General features: G+C 32.6%; 1 protein-coding gene across 1 annotated transcript; it reads right to left on the bottom strand.

The window, feature by feature from the left end:
• Positions 1-10,594: 10,594 nt before the first annotated feature.
• Positions 10,595-11,313, bottom strand: LOC18431567 (uncharacterized). The gene has a single exon (XM_006841689.4). The coding sequence runs from the start codon at positions 11,299-11,301 to the stop codon at positions 10,846-10,848; it is 456 nt and encodes a 151-aa protein (XP_006841752.2). The 5' UTR covers positions 11,302-11,313; the 3' UTR covers positions 10,595-10,845.
• Positions 11,314-23,858: the final 12,545 nt, after the last annotated feature.

Here is a 23,858-nt window from a genome sequence, read left to right as displayed (position 1 = left end):
CAAGTCCTAAAAAATAGTTGATATTGTAACCCGTTATTTAGACAGTCTATTTTCAAGATTTTGATGTGTTTATAGATACACTCCATTTACATCATTTAAAATTTCAAATTTTCACAATTAGGTTAGAACATAAATTTTTAGCCAGCCGTAAAATCTCCACATTGGAACTGCATCTTCTAGGAAAATTCAGAGGTGTGCCATACTTGTATAGTGTAGGGTCGGCACCATAAACCTTAAATAACCAGTAAATGGTACAAAAACAGCATTTAAAATAGACAGTAAATGGTACGAAAACAGCATTTAAAATAGAAAATTCATAAGGTTTACAATCTTTCTTTTCTTCTTCCTTTTCTTTCTCCTTTTTTTTTCTTTTTTTTTTTCTTGTCAGATTCAAAATAATTGATGGTCGAGTTCATGACGTGGAAAATCCATATCTGATATATAAAGGAGACAACATTTGAATAAATGGGATCGAGGCACTACACCCTGTCCTTGGTTTTATGGGGTAAGATTTTATCATTGTTTACATGCACAATTGCCCTTGCACGAGAGAAAAATTACAGCTGTTTTTTTTCGCTTTCTTCTTTCCTCTTCTTCTTTCATGATGTGGTGTTCCTCGATGGCTAGACTTATCAGAAACCACTAGTTTTTAAACTTCCCTTTTGAAATTTAGATAACGTTGACACTGATAGGATTATTTTTCAAAGGAATTGGGGAGAAAAAAAGGAACGATTTTTAAAGAGATTGCCAAGTCACTATTATTGTGTATTTTGCCATTTATTATCCCCCTTTTTTTTTCTTATTGTAGTTTTATTAGGTATTCTTGAAATCTTCATGATGGCTCAAAAATCAATTTCCAACATCGACAATGAAATTTGAAACTCAAAAAATAGTACAGATCTTGTGGATCTTTGTTACAATATAATTTTTTTTTAGAGTTTGAAATCTTATTTTTTTTTTCACAATTATAATGTTCAGGCCCATATGATTGATGTAAAGGTTTTCTAATGCTTGAATTGCAACTTTTGATGAGCATACTTTCCACTCATACGTGGTCAATTTCCCATATTTTTCTCCAGGCCAACATGGTAAGAAATTTTTTCAGTTGTGGAGCTACGATTTTGCGCTCTAGACGGCCAAATTTTATTTCCTTGTTTCTACTTCATAATTTGACGCAACTGCCCTATTATAGGATTGTGAAAAAATGAACTACTTCTTTCTTATTTTTATTAATGAAAAATGGGTAGGGCCTTCTCCCCTACTGACTTACTCAAAATCGCTAGGGGAGATATTTTATATGAAATATGATTTTGAACGTGATCAGAAACTGCATGGTAAATATAAAAATCTAAAAGTTTTGAAGAAGGTTGAGAAATACGATAAGACCTACACAAGGGAGGATCAGGTGGGGCCGTGACCACGATGGAGTCTTCTTCTTTTAACCAGTTTAGTGAGTTTTAGAGGTATATTTAGTTTCGGCTTATCAACATGACTTGTTCGTGGTGTGTTGGACACATCATTGGTGCTAATATTAGGCAAAGGCAAACGACATCTTGAACACTCCCCCTGGTCCTATTTTCCAAATCATTCTCCAATGTGCTACGAAAATATGATTATGTTTCAACAAATTGAATATCTCTAGAAATATGTATTTTTCTAGTTGTGGGATCATAATATTTGTATCTTTTTTTATTAGAGGAGTATCTAAGAACAATACATCTTACGGTAACATTTATCAAGCTTATTCTGGTTGTGCTCAGCTACATAAATATAAGACACGCATCCAAATACTAGTAAATGAGACAAATCAATTTTTCTATTTTTCAAAATTTCAAGGGGAGATTTATCTTTAAGAATTTTACTTGGTAGTCTGTTAATCAGATAGCAAGCAGTTAAAACAACTTCAGATTAATAAATTTTTGGAACATACATCTGAAATATCAAAGACCTTGTAGCTTCTAAAAGGTGTATATTTTTCTTTTCAGCAACTTTATTCTATTGAGGTGTTCTAACACATGATGTTTGGTATACATTACCAAAATTCAATAAATGCTCAAAGAAATATTTGTTCATATATTTTGTGCCATTATCAGTCCGTAGAATTCTAATTTTTCCATTGTATTGAGTGGAAATCAATTTGGAAAATTCTTTGAATATATGGAAAACTTATGTTTTTTATTTTAATAAATATACCCCAGTAGTACGAGACCAATCATCAATAAAAGTAACAAAATATTTAAAACCAGTATAAGAATCAACTGGGGTTGGTCTCCACACATCAGAATGTATCAAATAAAAATGATCATTTGAAACATGCATAGAATACTGAAAATAAAGTCTTGTTTATTTTGATAATTTATAGATTTCACAAGAATGAGAGTTCAAAGATAGATGGGGCATCAAAAATTTTAAAACTTTATATGAGGGGTATCCAAATCAATATTTGAATTATCTTGACTGGCAACTAAAACCTTATTCTCCTGATTAAACAAATATAAGCCAGGAGATAGTTTTCCTTCACCAATCTTCTTCCCTATGGCCCGATCTTGAAAAGTCACAGGATTGGGAGAAAAAATAACATTTCAATTCATGCTCTGAGTAATTTTATTAACAAATATCAAGTTGGAATAAATGATGGTACAAAAAGAACTTTAAAGTTTTGTGACTTAGACAAGAAATTGGTCATACCAACACTATGAGCATGAATCAAAGAGCCATTAGCAATAGACGCATGATTCATATTTTCATTATTTTTTAGGTTAGATGACGCTGCAAATTATCAGTCATATGATCTGTAGCTCTTAAGTCTATTATCCAAGAAAAAATGTCACCGGAAGACTTGAGAGTATAGGGGTTATCTGTGTCCAGGAATGAAAAAGAATGATCTTGTGTGGAGGAAAAACCATTGTTGTTACTTGGTTGTTGATAATTATCATAATTGTAGTGATGATTATTACGACCCCTTCCACCATCACGATAATTGTTAGGGACTCTATCTCCACCATTATTTTGAGGTATTTATTTATTTTTTTTATATTCTCATTATTAGCAACTATGGAAGATTTCTCAATACTTGTTTTGAAATCAAGATTCAAGATTTTCTTCCTAGTTATATGTCCAATTTTAGATTTTTCCAAAAAGAGAATGAGAAATAGCTTTCGACCATGAAAGATAATTAAGTCCATTCAAAAGAACAATAATAGGTTTTATGCTAGTAATATTTTTTGAATATGTCATTGTAAAGAGATAACGAGAACCAAAAGACTGACTTGATCATTATCAAGTGTGATTAAAAAATATAGGATGCATGTGAATTAAATGCTTACAATGGCGATGAGAGTTTGCTTTCTCTTTCACCACCTCGATCCTCGGACAGGTTAGTAACTAACTTGTTGGATGAGACAAGAAGTCCACCTCAATAGTAAGGTTAACATGAGGGTGCACCCAATGGAACCCCAAGGTCCAAAACCAGTTTGCATTAATGAGTTGCAAATCAACATTTGCAATATCGGTTGCAAATCAACCTTGCAATAAGACTTGAGCATTCGAATAGAATGAAAAAAATGCCAATCTCTATTTGCGCAAATCTTTGACGCGATACCAATCTCGAAGAAAGATGCCAATCTCTTCTTGTATGCAAATCTTTGACGCCATACCAATCTCTCACTTTGTAAATCTCTAAGTCGAAGCCCCACTACGAAGAGCTTGAGATTTCACCGTCTTCTTGAGCACCACTTCCATGGGCACGGTTGCAAGATTTAGTTGGATCCATCTTCAAGAAAGAACCACAATCACTAGACAACAATATGGAGGAAGCAACCATACTCACCACAACGATGCCCGAAACGAAGAAAGAGAACTAGATCCCACGATCACGGGTTTTCAATCGCGAGTGATGGATCAACATGCTCTGATACCATGTTGAGTTTGGAATAAGAGAAATAGAGACGGGAATAGAGAAATAGAGATGAGAATAGAGAAATAGATCAACACAGGATATACGTGGTTTGGCAATGGTGACTACATCCACGAAAAGTAAATCAATATTTCATTCATAGAGATTTACTCTGGCTTACCAGATATATATAAAGTTATAATTCTTGACTTTTAGAAAACAAATCTCACTACAATGGTAATCCCACAAAATAGGAAACTCAATATGGAAAACTTAATATCTTTTAATATCTTATAATATACAAGATAAGAAACTCAATATCACGTTTTTATAATTGCCGACCGACATGGTGTGTGGGGCTCGACAATGAAAAGATATGTGGTTGAGAGAGAAAGAGAGGGGCAGAAGAGAGAGACAAAGGTGATGAAAAGAGAGAAAGGGTCTTTTGCCCAAAAATTAATTCCCTTTTTAACTCTTTGTAGCAAAAGATTAAAATACTCTTTTATTTTAGTTTTCACATCTATTATGCGATGGTATTAAGTAAAACTAATATTTTCTGGTGGTTCGTGGTTCTGTTAGAAATAGTGGGAGCATACATGCACATGGAGAATGGAGAGAGGAGAAAAGAAAACACAATACACACAATGTTTACAACGTGGTTCAAGGCTTTGCCGAAGCTTTACGTCCACAGATCCAAAGCCTTAACCGGCTACATCTTCACTATTTTTGGATGATTGTTTACCGTAATATGTTCCTCTATATATATAGTACAATCACACAATAACTCGATGACCAAGTAACTTGGTCTCTATCTTCTAAATATCTAACCTTATCAAGATATATATATCAATACATCTATAATGATGTATATCAATATGAACCTGAGATATCTATATCCCAACAGGTTCGAATGTCAACCTATCTTATTTTGAAAGTTGTAACCAGTAGAAAAAACCTACACACACATATCAGTTGCGTTTCTTTACGGCATCAAAATGCCAAAATAAATGTAAATATTCCAAAGAAATCTTTTACATTTCATTTATGTATGCTACCTCACCCTCAATAACTCAGCTCCTCTTCTTTTTTTTTTTGCCCTTTTAAGTTTCGAATTTGTGAATCAAATTTTAAAGAGGCAAAGAACATTAACGCCTAAGCTCCCTCTTCACGTCTTCTTTGGCTTTTTTTTTCGCTACAAATAGTGTTTCCCAGTTGTTTCCTTCATTTTATCGTTCTCAACTTTTTAAATACTTATAATTTAAATATTAAAAAATAGAAATCGCTACGAATAGTGTTTCCAGGTAGTTTCCTTCATTTTATCGTTCTCAACTTTTTAAATATTTATAATTTAAATATTAAAAAATAGAAATCTTCTTCCAAATTGACCGAAGTTCTTTCCGGTGAAAATGCAAAAGAAGACATGGGACTGCATCATCCACCAACAACGGATAGTTGTCGTAGCCTCAATATGTATACATATAGAAAAAAGTTTTAGCGGTTTGCAACCTTATTTATAGAGCTAAAGTTGCCGCAATCTACACTATCTATTTAATTTGAATGATCCAGATCCGACACTATCTTAAAAGATGTTTCACTTTCTAATACTATTTAAAAGGCTTGTTGAATATACACGGTCTAACTAAAATAGGAACATTGTAACCTTACTTCTTCAAATAGTATTGCAACCAAAAATACACTGTAGTTTGTATAAGGTGGAGGCTCTAAACAATCAAATGTAGTTTGTATAAGGTCGAGGCTCTAAACAATCAAAGTAAAGCACGCATTCAAATAGTGTAGAAATATGTTGTTTCAGTATCATAAATCTTTATGATGACCTAAAAAGTTATTTTCATCTCTATTATAAAATTTCAATATTCAAAAGTATTCTAGATTGAGCAGATATTTGAACGATAAAAAATCTTTAAAATTGACGTTGTGGATATTACATTACAAATTGTATTGCTTTTAAGACTTGAAATCCATTTTGCTCATGGCCATACATCTTAAGGTTGAGATGATCAAATTGAGAGTTTTACAGCATCGAAACAACCTTTTTGAGGTGTGCCGTAATTTGATTGTTTAGAACCTCACCTTTATATAAACTTTTTCCTTATAAATTTTTTTTGGACAATATTCAAACTTTATTAATAATGAGATCGATAAATCACACTCATTCATAGGGAGAAACATTGGATTCCGGGAATACGCATAGGATCTTTGATGATGTATTGTAGCTCTCTTTTGTACAAGTCAAAAAAGTGGAGAGTGCCGAATCGTGTGGCACCAACCAATATCGAAATATCAAAATATATCCAAACAAATGTCCGATCATATAATATATAAAGTTGCCATGTCTATGAATCTTCCTTCTAACTTGTTGCAGATTGCCTTCGACTCTAACGACCCCACCGTTTTAGGGCAAGGAAAAGTGGGACGTTTTCTCTCTCTCTCTCTCTCTCTCTCTCTCTCGATTAATTCCAAGATATGAGAAGGTTGACGAGGATAAACAGTTTATGTGGTCTTAAACGATTGGTAAGCATAGCATGCATTGCATTGCTTTCATAGTGGGGAACAAATGGCACTTTCACGCGCTCCATTGCTTTCTTAGCTCCACTACTTTTAGTGATTGTCAATTTAAGAGTAAGGAACTCGTTATTCATCATATTGTTAAAGTATATGCCTTGGATTCTCAGCAAATATAAATGGATGAAAAATCTCTTGAGCCACAGGGTTGAGCAACCTGAGGATGAATATAAAAAATTCCCACAACTTAAACTAATTCAAGTAAAGTACACATCTAAAAACTCCTTAAAAGATGTAATTTTGGTTTCGCAAATTTCTATTATGATCTGAAAGTCTAATTCATATCTAATTATGAAATTTAAAGTACCAAAAAATGGTACAGATCAAACAAACAGATGAAAATCTAGAGAATGGATAGTCCAAATTACATCTTGAGGTATAGGTGATCTACCAGACGGCTTTGTAGCATTGAAACAACCTTTTTGATGATTTTTTATGTGCGCTTTTTTTCTACAATATGAAGTTGTAACTTTATATAAACTTTTTTTTTATTTATAATATTTGGAGAGGTGAATTACATGGTTTTTTCTCGTACTAGATACATTTTTTCATAAAATATTTATATTAAATTATTGCCATAGATTTTTTTTATTTTATTAAAAAATCGTGTCCAAACTGAAAACCCATAAACCAAGGCCTAAATTAATGGCTTACTCCAAATCGAAAAGTATGGCACCTTGTTTGCTCGAGGGAGAGGTCAAATATCCAATCCTTAAGCATTTCCCTTCGATCGTGAAGAGTTACCCATTCTTATAAACAAACCACGCTATTGTAGTACTCTTATATCATTTGTTGTGCATGCGGAACCTTTAAATCTGATGGGTTGATTTTTGACAAATAAAGTACGAGAAATAAAACATGACGCATACCATAAAAACACAAAGATTTATGTGGCTCATCCCAAAAGAGCTACATCACGAACACGGCAAAAATATATCCACTATACCAATGAAAGTTACATCAAAGATTTTGGAACAAACCTCGACAAAAACACAATCGAGCCCACCCTTTTAAACCGCTCATCCTTATTTCTCTTTATTTCTGGCAACTATTACCAACAACACCAGATAGAAACGCAAGAGTAACGAAAAACTTACTTTCTCTCTAACTAAAAGGGGAACAACCCAAAATATCTATGGAACCACATCTCTACAAGAAACAAGCAACCCTCTCAATCTTTGGGTCCAAAAAAAGTTTTATTCTCTCTAACATGAAATTGCATCTTATGCACAGAAGGCTCTAGCTCCTTCTCTCTCTCCCCAAAGAAACTACCATTCCCATTTGGTGATCCAAATAGGACACACTTTCTCTATCTAAAAATAGCCCATTATATAAATAAAGGAGACTCACAAAAAAAAAAAGGCTCACGTGATGACCTTTTCTATTCATTTTTTTTTATAGGAAACTAAATTTTATCTCTTTAAATATGAACCTTCAAGTTCACCCTAATCCAAATAGAACTTATCCCAATAACCAACTCTTAAAGAATATTTAATTGGTTATATAGCATTCTCAATAAATAAGAAAATATAGTAATAAAAGTTACATAAGAAATTTGCAAGAGTCAAGAAACTCTCTCTCTAATGAGAGCTGCAAGTGTTTTTGGTGTTGTGACCTAGGTTTGGAACTTGGGATGCAGGAGTTATCCCACATGGCCAATCCATTAACCTAACGAACAGAAGCACTCTAATTTTGAGAGAGAGAGGGGGTATGCTAGCCCTTCTCTCTCCTTCTCCTCCTCTTCTTTTTTATTTTTCTTTTTTTTTTTTTATTTTTCTTTTATTTTTCTTTTTTTTTTTTGACCCTAAAAAATATATGCCCTTTGACTTTTTAGGAGCCCAAATCCCCACTTGACATATTCCCTTCAATTACCAAAAAAAAAAATCGTAGTTGTTAGTGATTTCCAAAGCTACTTGCATCTGCCCATGACCAGAAGTAACTCATGTCATGGATTGGTTAAATAAGGTGCACGTCAAGGATCCAATAGAAATAAGTGCTCCAATGTTAGATCATGTGGACTTAATAAATATGGATATAAAGGTAAAAAAGAATTTCAAGTTTTATAAATAGATCCTTTAACTAGAAGTTATTTGAATCATGGTTAGTAAGTCTCCGTTTAAAATATGATTTTTTAAAGTTCATTAAAAACTCCGAGTTTTTCAAAAGATCTTCAAAAAATCGTATTTTTTTTATGGAACCAATATTAGTATTTTATCTTTTACAAAAATAAAATTTTCAAAAAGACTTCTTCCCTACAACTTTATTTCTTCATTAACTTAATATTATTGAATTCTGGTTTAAAGATAAAGTACATTAACAATGGGAGTAAATTAAGAATTTTGATTTAACAAAAAAACTCCATCAAAAATTTCACTACTGAGTTTCCTTATAAAAAAATACAATAATATGTTCCCCAAAAAAGAATAATCAAAACAATTGGTTATCTCAAAATAATAGGTAGAATTAGAAGAAGAATAACCCAATGAATTTTTTTCTTTCTTTAATAGGTGGTCGATCAAAACAATTGAAAGCAACGTTCCAAATGTTTTTTTAATAATATTATTATTTTTAATTTTCAAAATTTATTTATTTTTTCATATTCGTGATCTCCATATTAGAGATTACATGTCATTTAAAATTAAGTACAAAAGTCCATCTCAAAAATACATTTTTAAAAGGTGACTCATTTCTACATGGACTCATAAAACCAGTGTCCTTGCTCTAATGACAATAGTAAGGCTATAAAATTATTGTTTAATAGCTTTAATATATCTATACAATTAGTTGCGAGTCATAATCCTACATTGTGTCATCCTTGCATATCCGATTTTTTCACTACATATTTTTAACTAAATCTAAAATATTCATGATTCTATAACTCACCTTATGTTTTGGCAATCCATATTTCTTACCTGATTTTTTCTTCTGACTTTTTTAAATAAAACCGATTTATTGATGTTTTGGTTTGTCGATAACGCATGCAATGATATCATTTACTTTTGATACAAAGAGGTCACAATTACTTATGACTAACTATAAGAATATCGAGAACCCTTTAGCTTGCGGAACCGAGGGTATAATGATTTGGCTATTACCAAACCCAACAATAACCAAACCTGATAGCCTAGATGTGTCACAAAATTCGAAAAAATTCTTTTAAACTTCGAGCAGTCATGAAATAAATGCACCCACTCAGTTTCACAAAATCAAGTTTAATTCTAACCATCTTGTATAAAAGGTAAATAGTCTCATTATATGATTTTTCTTTTGTTATTCCATGACTTACTAACTATGATCGACACCATTTATTTCAAAGTTTTCAAGTATTTATAGATCTACTTGATCTATATTATTTACAATATTTTAAAGTTCGTAATTAGAATCGAGCGTGAATTTTAGAGGCACTGCAAAATTCCCATACATACCAAAATTCAAAGGCCCACACCTACGTCTCCCATCAAAAATTTAAAGATGCCCCCTTTATACATTATAAAGTGTTCACCTTATTAAAATCTGACCATCCATAAATGCATTTAAGAGCATATAGTACCCCAGCATTTAAGGATGGTTTTACCATATATCTGCCAAGTATCAGGGAACACATTAATGTGTATAAAATGTCCTATGTGCTTTCTTTCTCGTCGAAGGCAGGCGGTGGTGGGATAGGAAAAGGATAGGATGTCGGAAAAGAGAACGTGAAAAGCCTCCCTCATTCTCATACTTTTCTAGCTTTTGCCCCACCATTTCCATGTTATCCACTACTACACCTTCCCCCCCATTTTCAGTTTATAAGAGAGAGAAAAAGTCAATATCTTAAATCCCCCATGTACGCAAATCACCGTCGAATTCTCGATCCAAGAGCCAGAAACAGCTCCCGCCCTGATAGAGAGAGAAACCAAAAGTGGAGTCCTAGAGAGAGAAGCCAATTACGGAAACACCCTCGCCCGCTGTACACACCTTATAAAGGAAATAACGAAGCTCCGTCTAGAACTCGCGTTACGAACAAAACAACCAAAATACAGCTCAATTCTAAACGAAAACTAATGAAATTTCACCGAAGAAACGAAGGTTTAGCAGAAATTTCGCTGAAGAATAGGAAAACCATCAGAATTGTACTGAAGCTCAAATATTTCATAGCCTTTTTTTTTTTTTCTTTTTTCTTATTAATACTCTGGTGTTTATTTATAATCTCATAAATTACATACCTATGATAAAAAACAAACATATTACCAACCCTAAAAACTCGGTTTACATGGAATCAGTACCCATACTAACCCGAACCTAAACCCTCACTGCAAACCATAACCAGTTACTACAAATAGTAAGAAACCGCCATATGGAAATCCTAAGCGGTTTTCCAAAACCGCTTAACAGTAAGCAACGCACTTCTTCTTGCAATCCATGGTACACCCGCCTCCTCCACCACCCGATCCATAGTTCTTACCGGATTTGGAGAAGGACTTGAAGCATTTTGCAGGGCAAACCAGTTTCTTTTTATAGCAAGGTCCTGGAGCTGAGCAAACAACCGTTGGCCTGTAAATACCACCTTTCGAGTAGCCACCATTTGGTCCGCCAAAACCACCACCATAGCCGCCTCCTATTATGCCATTTCCCCAACCGCTGCCGATTCCTGGTATTCCAAAACCGCCGCCCATTCCTGGTATTCCGAAGTCGCCGGGATCTGGATTTCCAGCGCGTTTTTGGCCGGGGTTCTTCTTGAGCTCGTCGGAAAAGACGTCAGCAAAGGCGTGGGAGAGGGTGGAGGCGGCCAAAACCGCTAGTACGAGCAAAACCGCTGTGGAGACACCGCAGATGGTTTTCATGGCTAGTTTAGGCGTGGAAGATAGAGTGCGTGTACGTTTTATAGAGATGAGAGAGAGAAAGCATTAAAGGAGAGAGGTGTGGTGTTCGAAGACAGTTGAGGGAATGCAGTAGGTCAGGTGCATATTTATTAGGGACATAAACCAGATTATCCACTCACTCTTTTAATAATGCACCCACTACTTTCGTAATACCCGGCGTTATAGAAACCGAAACCAAAATCAGCACCAATGGATTAAAAAACGGATCGTTGACCCGGATCGGGCATCCAAAAAATCGATCAAGATTAGCGAATCGGCGATTTGGATAGGGAATCGAGTGAATCGGTCAGAATAAAGTTTAAAAAAAAACTGAAAAAATTATTAAAATTCATTATAAATATTGTTTTTTAGGAATTCAATAAGAAATGAGGGTATTCCATTAAGAATTTTTATGTTTTTGAATGAATATGCGAATATTGATATGTTCTTTCCCTGCATGAACCGCCATTTACATCACACAAAAGGATAAACATAGAATTATCATGGAATAAGTATATCAACATACATGGACTACAATAAAGCATAAAATGAGTAACATATGATCTAAAAATAAAATGATTGACGACGTTATTGTTTTTCTTGGTCACGCTGGTGCCATTGATTGAATTCGTTTAACAATTCATTGATTCGATCTAAAAACGAATCATCGATATTAGCAGGCGTCTGACTATTCCCAAATCCCTGAGTGTTAATATTTTGTTGTGTTTCTAATTTAAAATCCCCGAAGCTTGTCCATCCTTCATGCTCACCTGTACTGTCGTGCTCATCCCTACACTGTTGTTGTTGGGACTCGATATGTGAATAATATGGCTGGGATAGGGTGGCCTCAGAATCATCATCTCTCTCATTTTGTCTTTGAATAATATGGATTAAAAAAAAACTTAACAAATTTTCAAAAAAATCGATCATGGATTAAAAAAAAAAATCACAAATTTTCAAAAAATTCTATCATGGATTACAAAAAAAAAATTCGATCATGGATTAAAAAAAAAAAATCACAAATTTTCAAAAAATTCTATCATGGATTACAAAAAAAAATTTGATCATGGATTAAAAAAAAAAATCACAAATTTTGAAAAAATTCAATCATGGATTACAAAAAATTCGATCATGGATTACATAAAATTCGATCATGGATTACAAAAAAAAAAACAAACATTTCGATCATGGATTACAAAACATTCAATCATGGATTACAAAAAATTCTATCATGGGTTACAAAAAAAAAAAAAAACAAAACAAAAATTTCGATCATGGATTACAAGAAAAAAAAACAAACATTTCGATCATGGATTACAAAAAAAAAAAACAAACATTTCGATCATGGATTACAAAAAATTCGATCATGGATTACAAAACATTCGATCATGGATTACAAAAAATTCTATCATGGGTTACAAAAAAAAAAAAAAAAAAATTGATCATGGATTACAAGAAAAAAAAACAAACATTTCGATCATGGATTACAAAAAAAAAAAACAAACATTTCGAACATGGATTACAAAAAATTCAATCATGGATTACAAAAAATTCTATCATGGGTTACAAAAAAAAACAAAAAAAACAAAAAATTCGATCATGGATTACAAAAAAAAAAAAAACAATTCGATCTTGGATTACAAAAAAATCGATTAAGTACTACAAAAAAATCTATCATGGATTACAAAAAAAAAAAAATAAATAAAAAATAAATTAAAAATAAAAAAAAATTAAAAAAAATAAAAATAAAAATAATAAAAAAATAAATAATAAATAAATAAATAAATAAATAAATATCGTACGGGATTCGCCGATTCACTGTACGGGACTCGCCGATTCACTGTACGGGACTCGCCGATTCCGTACAGTGAATCGGCAAGTAACCGTGCAGAATCGTCCCGTTCTCTCTAGAACCAGACGATTCCCATTTTTTCACCGATTCGATCCGTCCATGGCGATTCCCGAGTCGAACCGGGTGAGTCCTGCTCGCCTCGACGTTTTTTTAAACACTGATCAGCACAAAATAATACATGCTTTCCAGTTTCCGATATTGCAAGTGGATTACTAAAAGTTATAAGTGGGAAAACTAGGCAGCACCGTCACTTATACGTGACGTGTGAGATACGGTACGGGCACTTTATCGAGTTAGCCGTATACGATTACGGATTACCAACTAATCTGAAGGTTTAAGTGACTGTTAAAAAATTAATAAGAGAAGGGCGTGGTGTCTATGAGGTTGCAACTTTCAACAATCCAAGTAAGGCGTACCGCCAAAATTTATCATCAAAAGTAGTTTCGGTGTAAATTATTCCTAAGATTATCTCAAAATCTATTTTCATATCTAATTATAAAATTTTAAATTTTAAATGTGGTTAAAATCAAGTAGGTCTATAAAAATATGAAAATCTTGAAAATGGATGGTCTAGATAATGGGTTGCAAACTCAAAATATTATTATATTTTCATATTAATACGTCTTGATGACTAATTAGAAGGTTTTTCAATATTAAAATAACTTTTTCCGATAGATTTTTAAGGTACATCTTTATTGTAAGGTTATAACCTTCTATAAACTTTTTCCACAAGAGAATGTGAAGATGGATTCACCGTAATTCCATACCTTTGGAACATGGTGATATAGAATTTCTATATAGTCGATACCAACCTAGTCATGGTGATCCAAACTTGGATAAAGGAGGAGGGTTGTGTTAGGTAAGATAGCTTGTGTAAAACTTTGCCACATGTTTTTATGAATCCCAAATTTTAAGTGAGAAGTTCTAAAAGGGCAAAAAGAATGCCCAAAAAGATATGAAATAGTGATAAGAAATATAGTGGTGTGTGGTTTGACTAGAGTAGAATAGTAAAACAAGATTAATGCAGTTGATCCCAAATAGTTGAATAAGGCTTGGATAATGATGATGATGATAATAGAACTTGGTGATCAGGATGGGGAATTGGTCGAGATGAAATTGATTATGGAATGGTATGGATCTTGGCCCCTATGCCCTCTTAAATCGATCTTTTTATAAAAAAAATTAATTTTTTAAGTTTATCTAATATTTTTTTATATTCATTAAATTTTTGCCCGGTAAACCTTTAATTTTAACTTTTTATATTATTTTAGTTTTAAATTATTTTTGGATCACCGATCTAGCTGATCCAGATCTGTAGGGTTGAATAATCCACTCAACCGATCTTGGGTTTTGAAACACTATTTCATACAATTAGGTTCAATTTAAAACAACTCAAGGTACCTACATGCCTCTTGAGATTGGTTCCCTGATTCCGATCTTGCATTAAGAGAACGCCAGATCAGGGGATCTTCGATACCGATTGAGTTTCATAAAGGATCGACTTGGTTCGATTTTATGAGAATCGCCAAACTCTGTCTAGAAACCAAGGATTGATTCCTACCTAAGTTAATTTTTTAAATGTTTTTTTCATTTTAAAAATTTGTAATTCTTTTGATTCTGCAGAATCAACCTATTTGGATTAGAATCGCCGATTTAAATGGATCCATCGGAGTGCTTTTGCAAACAATGTTCCATCAATCAACGCGAGGGACTCTAGAGGCCAACCTGTAGTGAAGAAAGACATGAGAAACATGCATTAAAAGAGAAAAAAAAAAACAAACGAAAGTGTTCTCTACTTCACTCCCACATCATTAAATAAGAGACGAGACCAAAAAGTAGGCAGAAAATCTTATTCTAAAATGGGCGATCGTATTTAACCTGGTAGTATTTCTATTTTGAAAAATACTATTTCGTAGATCAAAATAATATAGTTGGTAACATAGTGCTTCCTAAGGTTTTAATTTAGAGGGAGAGAGGTGTGGGATTTTAGTCCTACATTACATAATAGAGAAATGAAAGTGACATTTTTTACATGGTAACACTCTCGAACCTTATGTATTGGGTTTGAATTTAAGTGGTTAGTAACCTGTATTGGGTTTGAACTTAAGCGGTTAGTAACTGCATTTAACAATACATCTCAAGTTTGATTCCTATCGAACGACCAATTGCAACGGCATAACTGCCATAACTCTCCAGTAAAGAATCACTCCTTTTTACTTTGTAAATATGGTTGTTTTTTATGAGTTTGGATGCATTTTTACTTCTCCAATTTCTCCTGTCACTTATTCTCTCTAAAGTTAAAGGCGACTCTAGTGCTTTGAAGACTCCCCTTTTTAGTGCATTAAATTATAAGGCAATTTGTCGAAATACAAGATGATTAATTTAATATTTTACTAATGTCGCTTAATTTAATATCCATCAAAATACTCATGATCATGATTTGGAACAATTTAAAATATGTAAAATATTAAACAATGCATCTTCTTTATAGGTGTTTTGTTAAACTTCTCGTATTTTTATCATGTTTTGCACTCAAATGCAAAAGAAATCACAGTGCCTTAAACAATCAAAGTAAAAGGCACCTTCAAATAGTGTTGAAATATGTTGTTTCAATATCAGAAATCTTTATGATAGTTTGAAAATTTATTTTCATAACTAACTATAACATTGAAAGATTAAAAAATATTATAGATTGAGCAGATCTATGAATATCTGAAACTCTAGAAAATTGACGGTCTAGATAATATTTACAAGATACACTATTTTTGAGACCTGAAATCTATTTTTTCTTATGTCCATACATCATGAGGTCTAGACGATTGAATTAAGGATTTTTTTACTATCGAAACAACTTCTTCTAGTGAATTTTTGAGGTGCGCCTTAATTTAATATTTTAGAGCTTCACCCTTAACTAGTTTTTTCCAAAAGAAAAAATGTCAAAAAAATAAAGAATATAAAAATTGGATTGTATACAATAAGGCTATTTACATTTGGTACAAGGACAACACAATTATTTATAGCCATTTCATATGAAATCTGATAGCTCTTGTGCGTCACAGGGTTCGATAAAATTGCATTTAACTTTGACCTTGCCAATTTCGCATCCAGTGGTCAAGATTAATTGTGTCAACTTGTACCAAAAATATGGTCTCTTTGTATAATCCAATCCATTGTTCCCTACTCTACGTGTTAATGAGTGTTTTGAAAATTGAGAGGTGCATTCCACGGGTTCCATGCCCGCTCACCAATTATGCAGTATACTTTTTATCAAAATATAAAAAAATAAAAAAGAATTGTGAGAACCAAGAAAAATGGGGTATTATTGACACAGGCTAGTATCCCACTCGTTCCTAGCTAGCTCGATGGTTTTTGAAACATTAGTATTACTTTTTTTTTTTTTTTTTTTTTGACAATGTGTAAACCTTCTATGGATGTCCTGAAACATCATAGAATTACAATGTAGAAATTAGAACATCAGAAATGGACTTCAAACATTATTATTACTGGCGATGCAAAATGTCACATTTCTTTACAATAGGGTATATCTTGCTAGAAATCCAAATTAATTTTGGTTGGCATTTTCTTGTACAATGCAAATATAACATTGTGTACTTAAAAGAGAAAAATGTATACAATGAAAAAGAGCCGGTATAGAAGTTGGGCTTGGGTTTAAGAGGTTAGCAGTTGACATGAAAAAAAAAAAAAAAAAAAGCCAATAATCCCATCATCACCTAATCTTGGGCTCAAATTTCTGTGGGCCACGTTATCCAAAAGGAAAAAATTTATATAAGGTTGCAACCTTAAAATATAGAATTAAGTTGCACGTCAAAAAAACCATCGGGGAAAGCTATTTTGATGTTGGAAAACCCTCTAATTGATCATCATGATATCGCGATGCATGAATATATATATGGAGTCATTGTTGTACGCCCATGCGCGAATGACCCAAGTTGAATCTAGGTCATTCTATGGCCGATCTGATACTCACGGATGTCCGATAGTGTTTGAATTTTAATTTTTTTCTACAAATCCAAATAATTTATTTCGGAAGTATGTTGGTGAAGACACACTTAATAAAAATAAAAAATTGACCTAAATACCTTTGAAACATTTCGGGGGTATTTTAGTCAATTTATTTCATATAAAATTTTGTTTTAATATTTTTCGTAGATTCGCTTATTTTTGAAGAACATACGCCTAAAATTTCAAGTGATGTAGATTTGTATAAAACAAAATAAAAATTTAAAAACTATCGGACATCCGTGATCATCAGATCGGCCCAATTTAATCTAGGCCATGGGCGTTTACTGTAGCAGTACGCACTTGGGCGCACATTATATATATATATATATATATATATATATATATATATATATATATATATATATATATATATATATATATATATATATATATATATATATATATATATATATATATATATATATATATATATATATATATATATATATATATATATATATATATATATAAGTAATAATCATATGAGACCCTCCCACACCCATGTGTGTAGGACCCCAAAGGATTACCATTAAATTTAGCACATATCTCTAGAAAAGTCAAGTCCCACACCCATGTGATAATTTTTCTAGAGATCTGTACCAAATTTAATGGTGATTCTTTGGGTTACACACATAGGTGTGGGAGGGTCTCATATGATCATTACTCATATATATATATATATATATGAAGATATTACAAAACGCCTATAGACGAAAATGAACAGTAATTTCGCCTATCCTCATCACCATCCAAACTTCATTACACGATCACAGTTGTCTGGTAGTTTTTGAATTTCTATTTTTTATTTACTAATCCGAATAATCTGAAATTTGAAACGTGTGTAAATCTTAGTGAGACGCACCTAATAAAAATATGTAAAAAATAATTCGTAAAATATAAATTGACCAAAATAACCTCGTAAATTTTTTGTGGTATTTTGGTCAATTTATATTTGGGTGAGGTTTGTATAGAGCTTAGGCTCTAAACAATCAAATTAGAGCCTACCTTCAAATAGTGTCGCCAAATACAGTTTTAATGCTGAAAATATTTGTGATAGCCTTAAAATATATTTTCATCTTTATTTATACAGTTTAAAGCTTGAAAAAATAGTGTAGATCGATAGATCTATGAAAATTTGAAAATCTTGAAAATCTTGAAAATTGATGGTTAAAAATGCGTCATAAAATACACAAATTTCAAAACATGAAATCTATTTTTTTCTCATGTCCATGCATCTTGATGTCGAGATGATCAATTTGAAGATGTTTGGGCATGTAAACAACCACTTTTAGTGAAATTTTTGAGGTAGGCTCAAATTCGATTGTTTAGAGCCTCGGCTCTATGTAAACTTTTCTCTTTATATTTTGTGAATTATTTTTTTTATATTTTTATTAAGTGCGCTGCCATAGTTGTCCGATAGTTTTCGAATTTTCATTTTTGATTTACTAATCGGAATGATCTGAAATTTAGAGCGTGTGTACATCTTAGTGAGACACACCTAATAAAAATATGTAAAAAATAATTCATAAAATATAAATTAACCAAAATACCCCCATAAATTTTCTGTAGTATTTTGGTCAATTTATATTTCGGTGGGGTTTGTATAGAACCTAGGCTCTAAACAATCAAATTAGAACCTACCTTCAAATAGTGTCAAGAAATATAGTTTTAATACTGAAAATATTTGTGATAGCCTTAAAATATACTTTCATCTTTATTTATATAGTTTGAAGCTTCAAAAAATAGTGTAGATCGATAGATCTATGAAAACTTGAAAATCTTGAAAATTGACGGTTAAAAAATGCGTCATAAAATACACAATTTCCAAAACATGAAATCTATTTTTTTCGCATGTCCATGCATCTTGATGTCGAGATTATCAATTTGAGGATGTTTGGGCATGAAAATAACCACTTTTAGTGAAATTTTTGATGTAGGCTCAAATTCGATTGTTTAGAGCCTCGGCTCTATATAAACTTTTCCCTTTATATTTTGCGAATTATGTTTTTTATATTTTTATTAAGTGCGCGGTCACAGTTGTCCGATAGTTTTTGAATTTTTATTTTTTATTTACTAATCGGAATGATCTGAAATTTGAAGCATGTGTACATCTTAGTGAGGCACACCTAATAAAAATATGTAAAAAATAATTCATAAAATATAAATTGACCAAGATACCCCCATAAATTTTTGGTAGTATTTTAGTCAATTTATATTTGGGTGGGGTTTGTATAGAACCTAAGCTCCAAACAATCAAATTAGAACTTACCTTCAAATAGTGTCAAGAAATAAAGTTTTAATACTAAAAATATTTGTGATAGCCTTAAAATATATTTCCATCTTTATTTATACAGTTTAAAGCTTCAAAAAATAGTGTCGATCGATAGATATATAAAAACTTGAAAATCTTGAAAATTGACGGTTAAAAAATGCGTTATAAAATACACAATTTCCAAAACATGAAATCTATTTTTTTCTCATGTCCATGCATCTTGATATCGAGATGATCAATTTGAGGATGTTTGGGCATGAAAACAACCACTTTTAGTGAAATTTTTGATGTAAGCTCAAATTTGATTGTTTAGAGCCTCAACTCTATATAAACTTTTCCCTTATATTTTACGCATTATTTTTTTCATATTTTTATTAAGTGCGCCTCATTAAGATGTACACACGCTCCAAATTTAAAGTAATTTGGATTTGTAAAAAATAATAATGAAAAATGAAACACTACCGTACAACTATGACCGTACGATGAAGTTTGGATGGTGATGATGGTATGCGAAATCACTGTTCATTTTGGCCTATAGGCATTTTTAAGCTTTTTCCATATATATATATATATATATATATATATATATATATATATATATATATATATATAGTGTTCTCCATCGTCACGAACTTGCTATGTCCGTGGCGGTTTTATTGAATGGGGCCACAACCGACAACGTGTGATCTAGTGGCACGACACGAGTAGACTGCATATATTGTCAACCATCTGTATTCAGTAACATCCAATTGAGATGAGCCATTCTTCTGCTTGAGCTGGCAATGGCCGATTCGAGTAAAGCATGTTTTATATAAGAGAGAGCACGAGCCATAGTATGAGAAATAAAAAATGAAATGCATACACCACAAGAGCATAAAGATTTACATGGTTTGCCCCAAGAGGACTACATCCACGGGGACAACAAATTGAAATCTAATATACCATTGAAAGTTACATTACAGAATTTGGGACGTAAAATTACCTCTATAACCTTCGACAAAACCCAATCGAGTAAACCCTATAGATCCAGTCTCTCCATTTGCACCATCGTGGATCTATCATCTCTATTCCACAACTAAACCACTGTTTATGAAGAGACCATCTCCATTCCACAGTTAAACCACTGTCCAGGAGGAGAACCTTGAGAGCAACCGAGACTTTTTCTCTCTAAAAGAGAAACCACCCAAAATCTTCATGGGAACTGCTGCTCTACAAGAAACCAACTTCTCAATTTACAGGAGACAAATATGTAGCATTTCTCTTCGTAGAAAACTCTCTTCTCTCTAAGGGAGGCCTTGCCGATGCTAACAAGGCCCTGCCTCTCTCCAAAGGAAGTCACCTTTCCCATATGGTGACCCAAATAGGGTACACACAATTCTATGCACTGTCATCCCATATATATAAGGTTAGGAGTCCACATCAAATAGGAAATTTTCCATAGATGTTACATATATCTCAAAACCAAGAGATATTTCCCAGAGTCCTAATCTTTTTGGATATCTATTTTCTTTAAGAAACTTATCAAATATCAATTCCAATCCCATATAATAAGGGATTTTTTTATGTGGCTGATTTTAGATATCACCATATCCAATAAAAACTGCATCTTATGATAAAATTTGGAAGTGTGCCTTACTTTGATTGTTTATAGTTGCAACCTTATGCAAACCAAATAACATAATCAATAAAAGATTTTGAGAAAAGTGAAATTTGCGTAAACATGAATCTTTAAACTTGCTTCCTCGATATAACATTTAGATATAAGAAAAATTAAAAACAAAAGGAAATTATATAATGATACTATTTATTTTTGATACAAGGAGGTCATGATCATCAGTAACAGATATAATTGAAATGGGGTGGTATAATATGTATCATTGTTTAGGTACAAAGTCCAAAATAATATTTTTCGAATGTTGTGACATACTTTTATTTATTCGAATTCACATCCAATGGCTAAAAATAATGTTTTAAAACTCAATGATTTTCGATCCGAATCGGCTGATCTAGATGCAGAATTGATTCGTACCAAACTGGTTTCGAGATGGTACCCGATCCGGTTTCCTCCTAAACTCCCCATTTGTAGTCCTTTTTCTTTTCACTTTAAGCTTATTCGTTGTTGCACTCGATTCACCCTTAAATCCCCACACCTAACTCTATTTTAATTTTGAGTTTATTTCATTTATTTTTGAATTTTTTTTAGTGATCATCAATATGAATGAATTGCGAACGATCCGAATTGCCGATCCAACTGATCCGAATGGGCATCGATGGTAGACAATCCACTCCACTGATATGTTTTTTAAATTTTTGGCTAAAAATATTTATGATCTCCTTGTACCAAAAATAAATAGTCTCACATCATACCATCCTAAAATAAAAATATATCCAAAAGAAAACTCAAAAAATAAAAATCCAAGGATGCCTTGTCAACTTAAAATTTTAAGGAATGCGCCCCAATTTTCACAAAAATTTGGGGACAAAAAAAAAAAGAGTAAATGGGAATGGATGGATAGAGATAGTCATGGGTGGGGGGTGGTTGTTAAATGCAGGGTGGGCTCAGGGGTCGGTGGTCCGGGATTTTAAAGTCAAAGCGTACCCGCGTGTTTTTGTCGGCATCACAAATCAATGTGTAAATGCAATTTAAATGAATCTGAAGTTTGATCAAACCGCTACACTATTGCTGATGTAGACAAAAGGCACGCATCCAAGCTCCTTTTCCTTTTCCGAAAATTTGCTCTAAATTATCAGATTAAGACGCACCTCAAAAAAATCATGAGAAGATGTTGTTTTGATATCGAGAAACCCTTAAGTCAATCGTCTCAACCTTGAGACGTATAGATGTGAAAATATAGGGATTTCGAGTCCAGAGAATTGTGTATCTTGTAAAAGCAGATTTCTGAGTCCAGAAAATAGTGTATCTTGTAAAAACATATATGGGTTGTTAATTTTCAATATTTTTCGATGTTTATAGATCCGCTCAATCTATATTATTTTTGAAGCTTTAAATTTCATAACTAGAGATAAAAATAAATTTTAAAGTCATCCTAAGGATTTTTGCTACCCAAAAATATATTTCGACACTATTTAGATGTTCGTCTTAATTTGATGGTTCAAGGCCTCAACTTTACATAAACCCTATCCTTTATTCAAATACGAACTATTTAAGAATCGGCCAATACTTTTTTATTTAAATTTAATGAAAAAGTACACAATGATACCATATATCTTTTGTACAAGATAGTCACAATTAATCTTGACCATTAAATATAAAATTGTGTGGTTGCTAATTCTATTAGCCAAGTTCAAAATTCAAAAGAAATTTTCTCGAGCTTTGTAATACATACAAGCTATCATACTTCACATTGTATTTTAAGCTATCATTAAGGGACATATGGCCATGCCTTAGAATATTATTTTAAAAACCAGTAATTTCTGACCCACTGATCTAGATAGGAATCGGTCGGGATTGAGGCATAGGTCCCAGCCCGGTCCCTTGTAAACCTCCCATATATATATTTATTATTATTTTTAAGCTTGTTTAATATTTTTTGGGCCCCCTCTATGTCCCCACCCTATAAAATATTATTTTAATTTTTATGTCATTTTATCTATTTCTAACATTTTTCTGGATCACCAGTCCAGACCTAATCGAGAACACCAACCTAGCGATCCGAAATGGATCTACATTTGAAGGATTGAACGCATTTTCTTAAATAAAATGCATGAATCCTATGATCTGTCGAAGCATATGTCACATACTTGCTCCGTCGAGCTACTGAGGATAACTTTTTGGACATGAAATTTTACGATCCATCTTAAAATAAATTGATGATTATTTAAAAAAATAATTTTTCAATTAGTAAGAATTTAAAAAGGAAAAAAATGTGCTTAGTGGAATTAACTGTGATGAAGGGGATGTTACGAACTGGGCTACTTGGATGGGTTGTGGGAAGCTTTACTACTTGTTTGTATCTTGGAATGCCTCTAGTAACTAGATCAAAGGCTTAATAGAGCTATTGTTTGTATCTTGGAATGCCTCTAGTAACTAGATCAAAGGCTTAATAGAGCTATTTGGGACCCTATGGTTGAAAGATTTCTATTTAAACTCGAAGACTAGATTCCTCTCCTTTGGAGGAAGAGTCACGCTTATCCCACGTATATTAGTTCTCTTTTTAGGGCTCTGAAAATCTTAATTTTCAATCCCGAACGCGGAATTTTTTCGGGAGTGGGGGGATAGAGCATAAGAAGTTTCACCTACTGAAATGTGAGGGAGTGTGCTTGCTTAAGAAAATGGGGGGCCTTGGTATAAGAAGGCTTCAACTTTTTAATGGGGCCCTCCTGGCAATGGCAAAATGGTAGTGGAGGTTGGCTACTGGGGTTGAACATCGT

This window comes from Amborella trichopoda, chromosome 2 (assembly GCF_054954075.1).
Source record: "Amborella trichopoda isolate Santa Cruz 75 chromosome 2, AtrichopodaSantaCruz75HAP2 v2.0, whole genome shotgun sequence".
NCBI classification, from domain to species: domain Eukaryota; kingdom Viridiplantae; phylum Streptophyta; class Magnoliopsida; order Amborellales; family Amborellaceae; genus Amborella; species Amborella trichopoda.
Note: the sequence above shows the minus strand (reverse complement) of the source record. Positions and strands in the feature narration are given on the sequence as shown.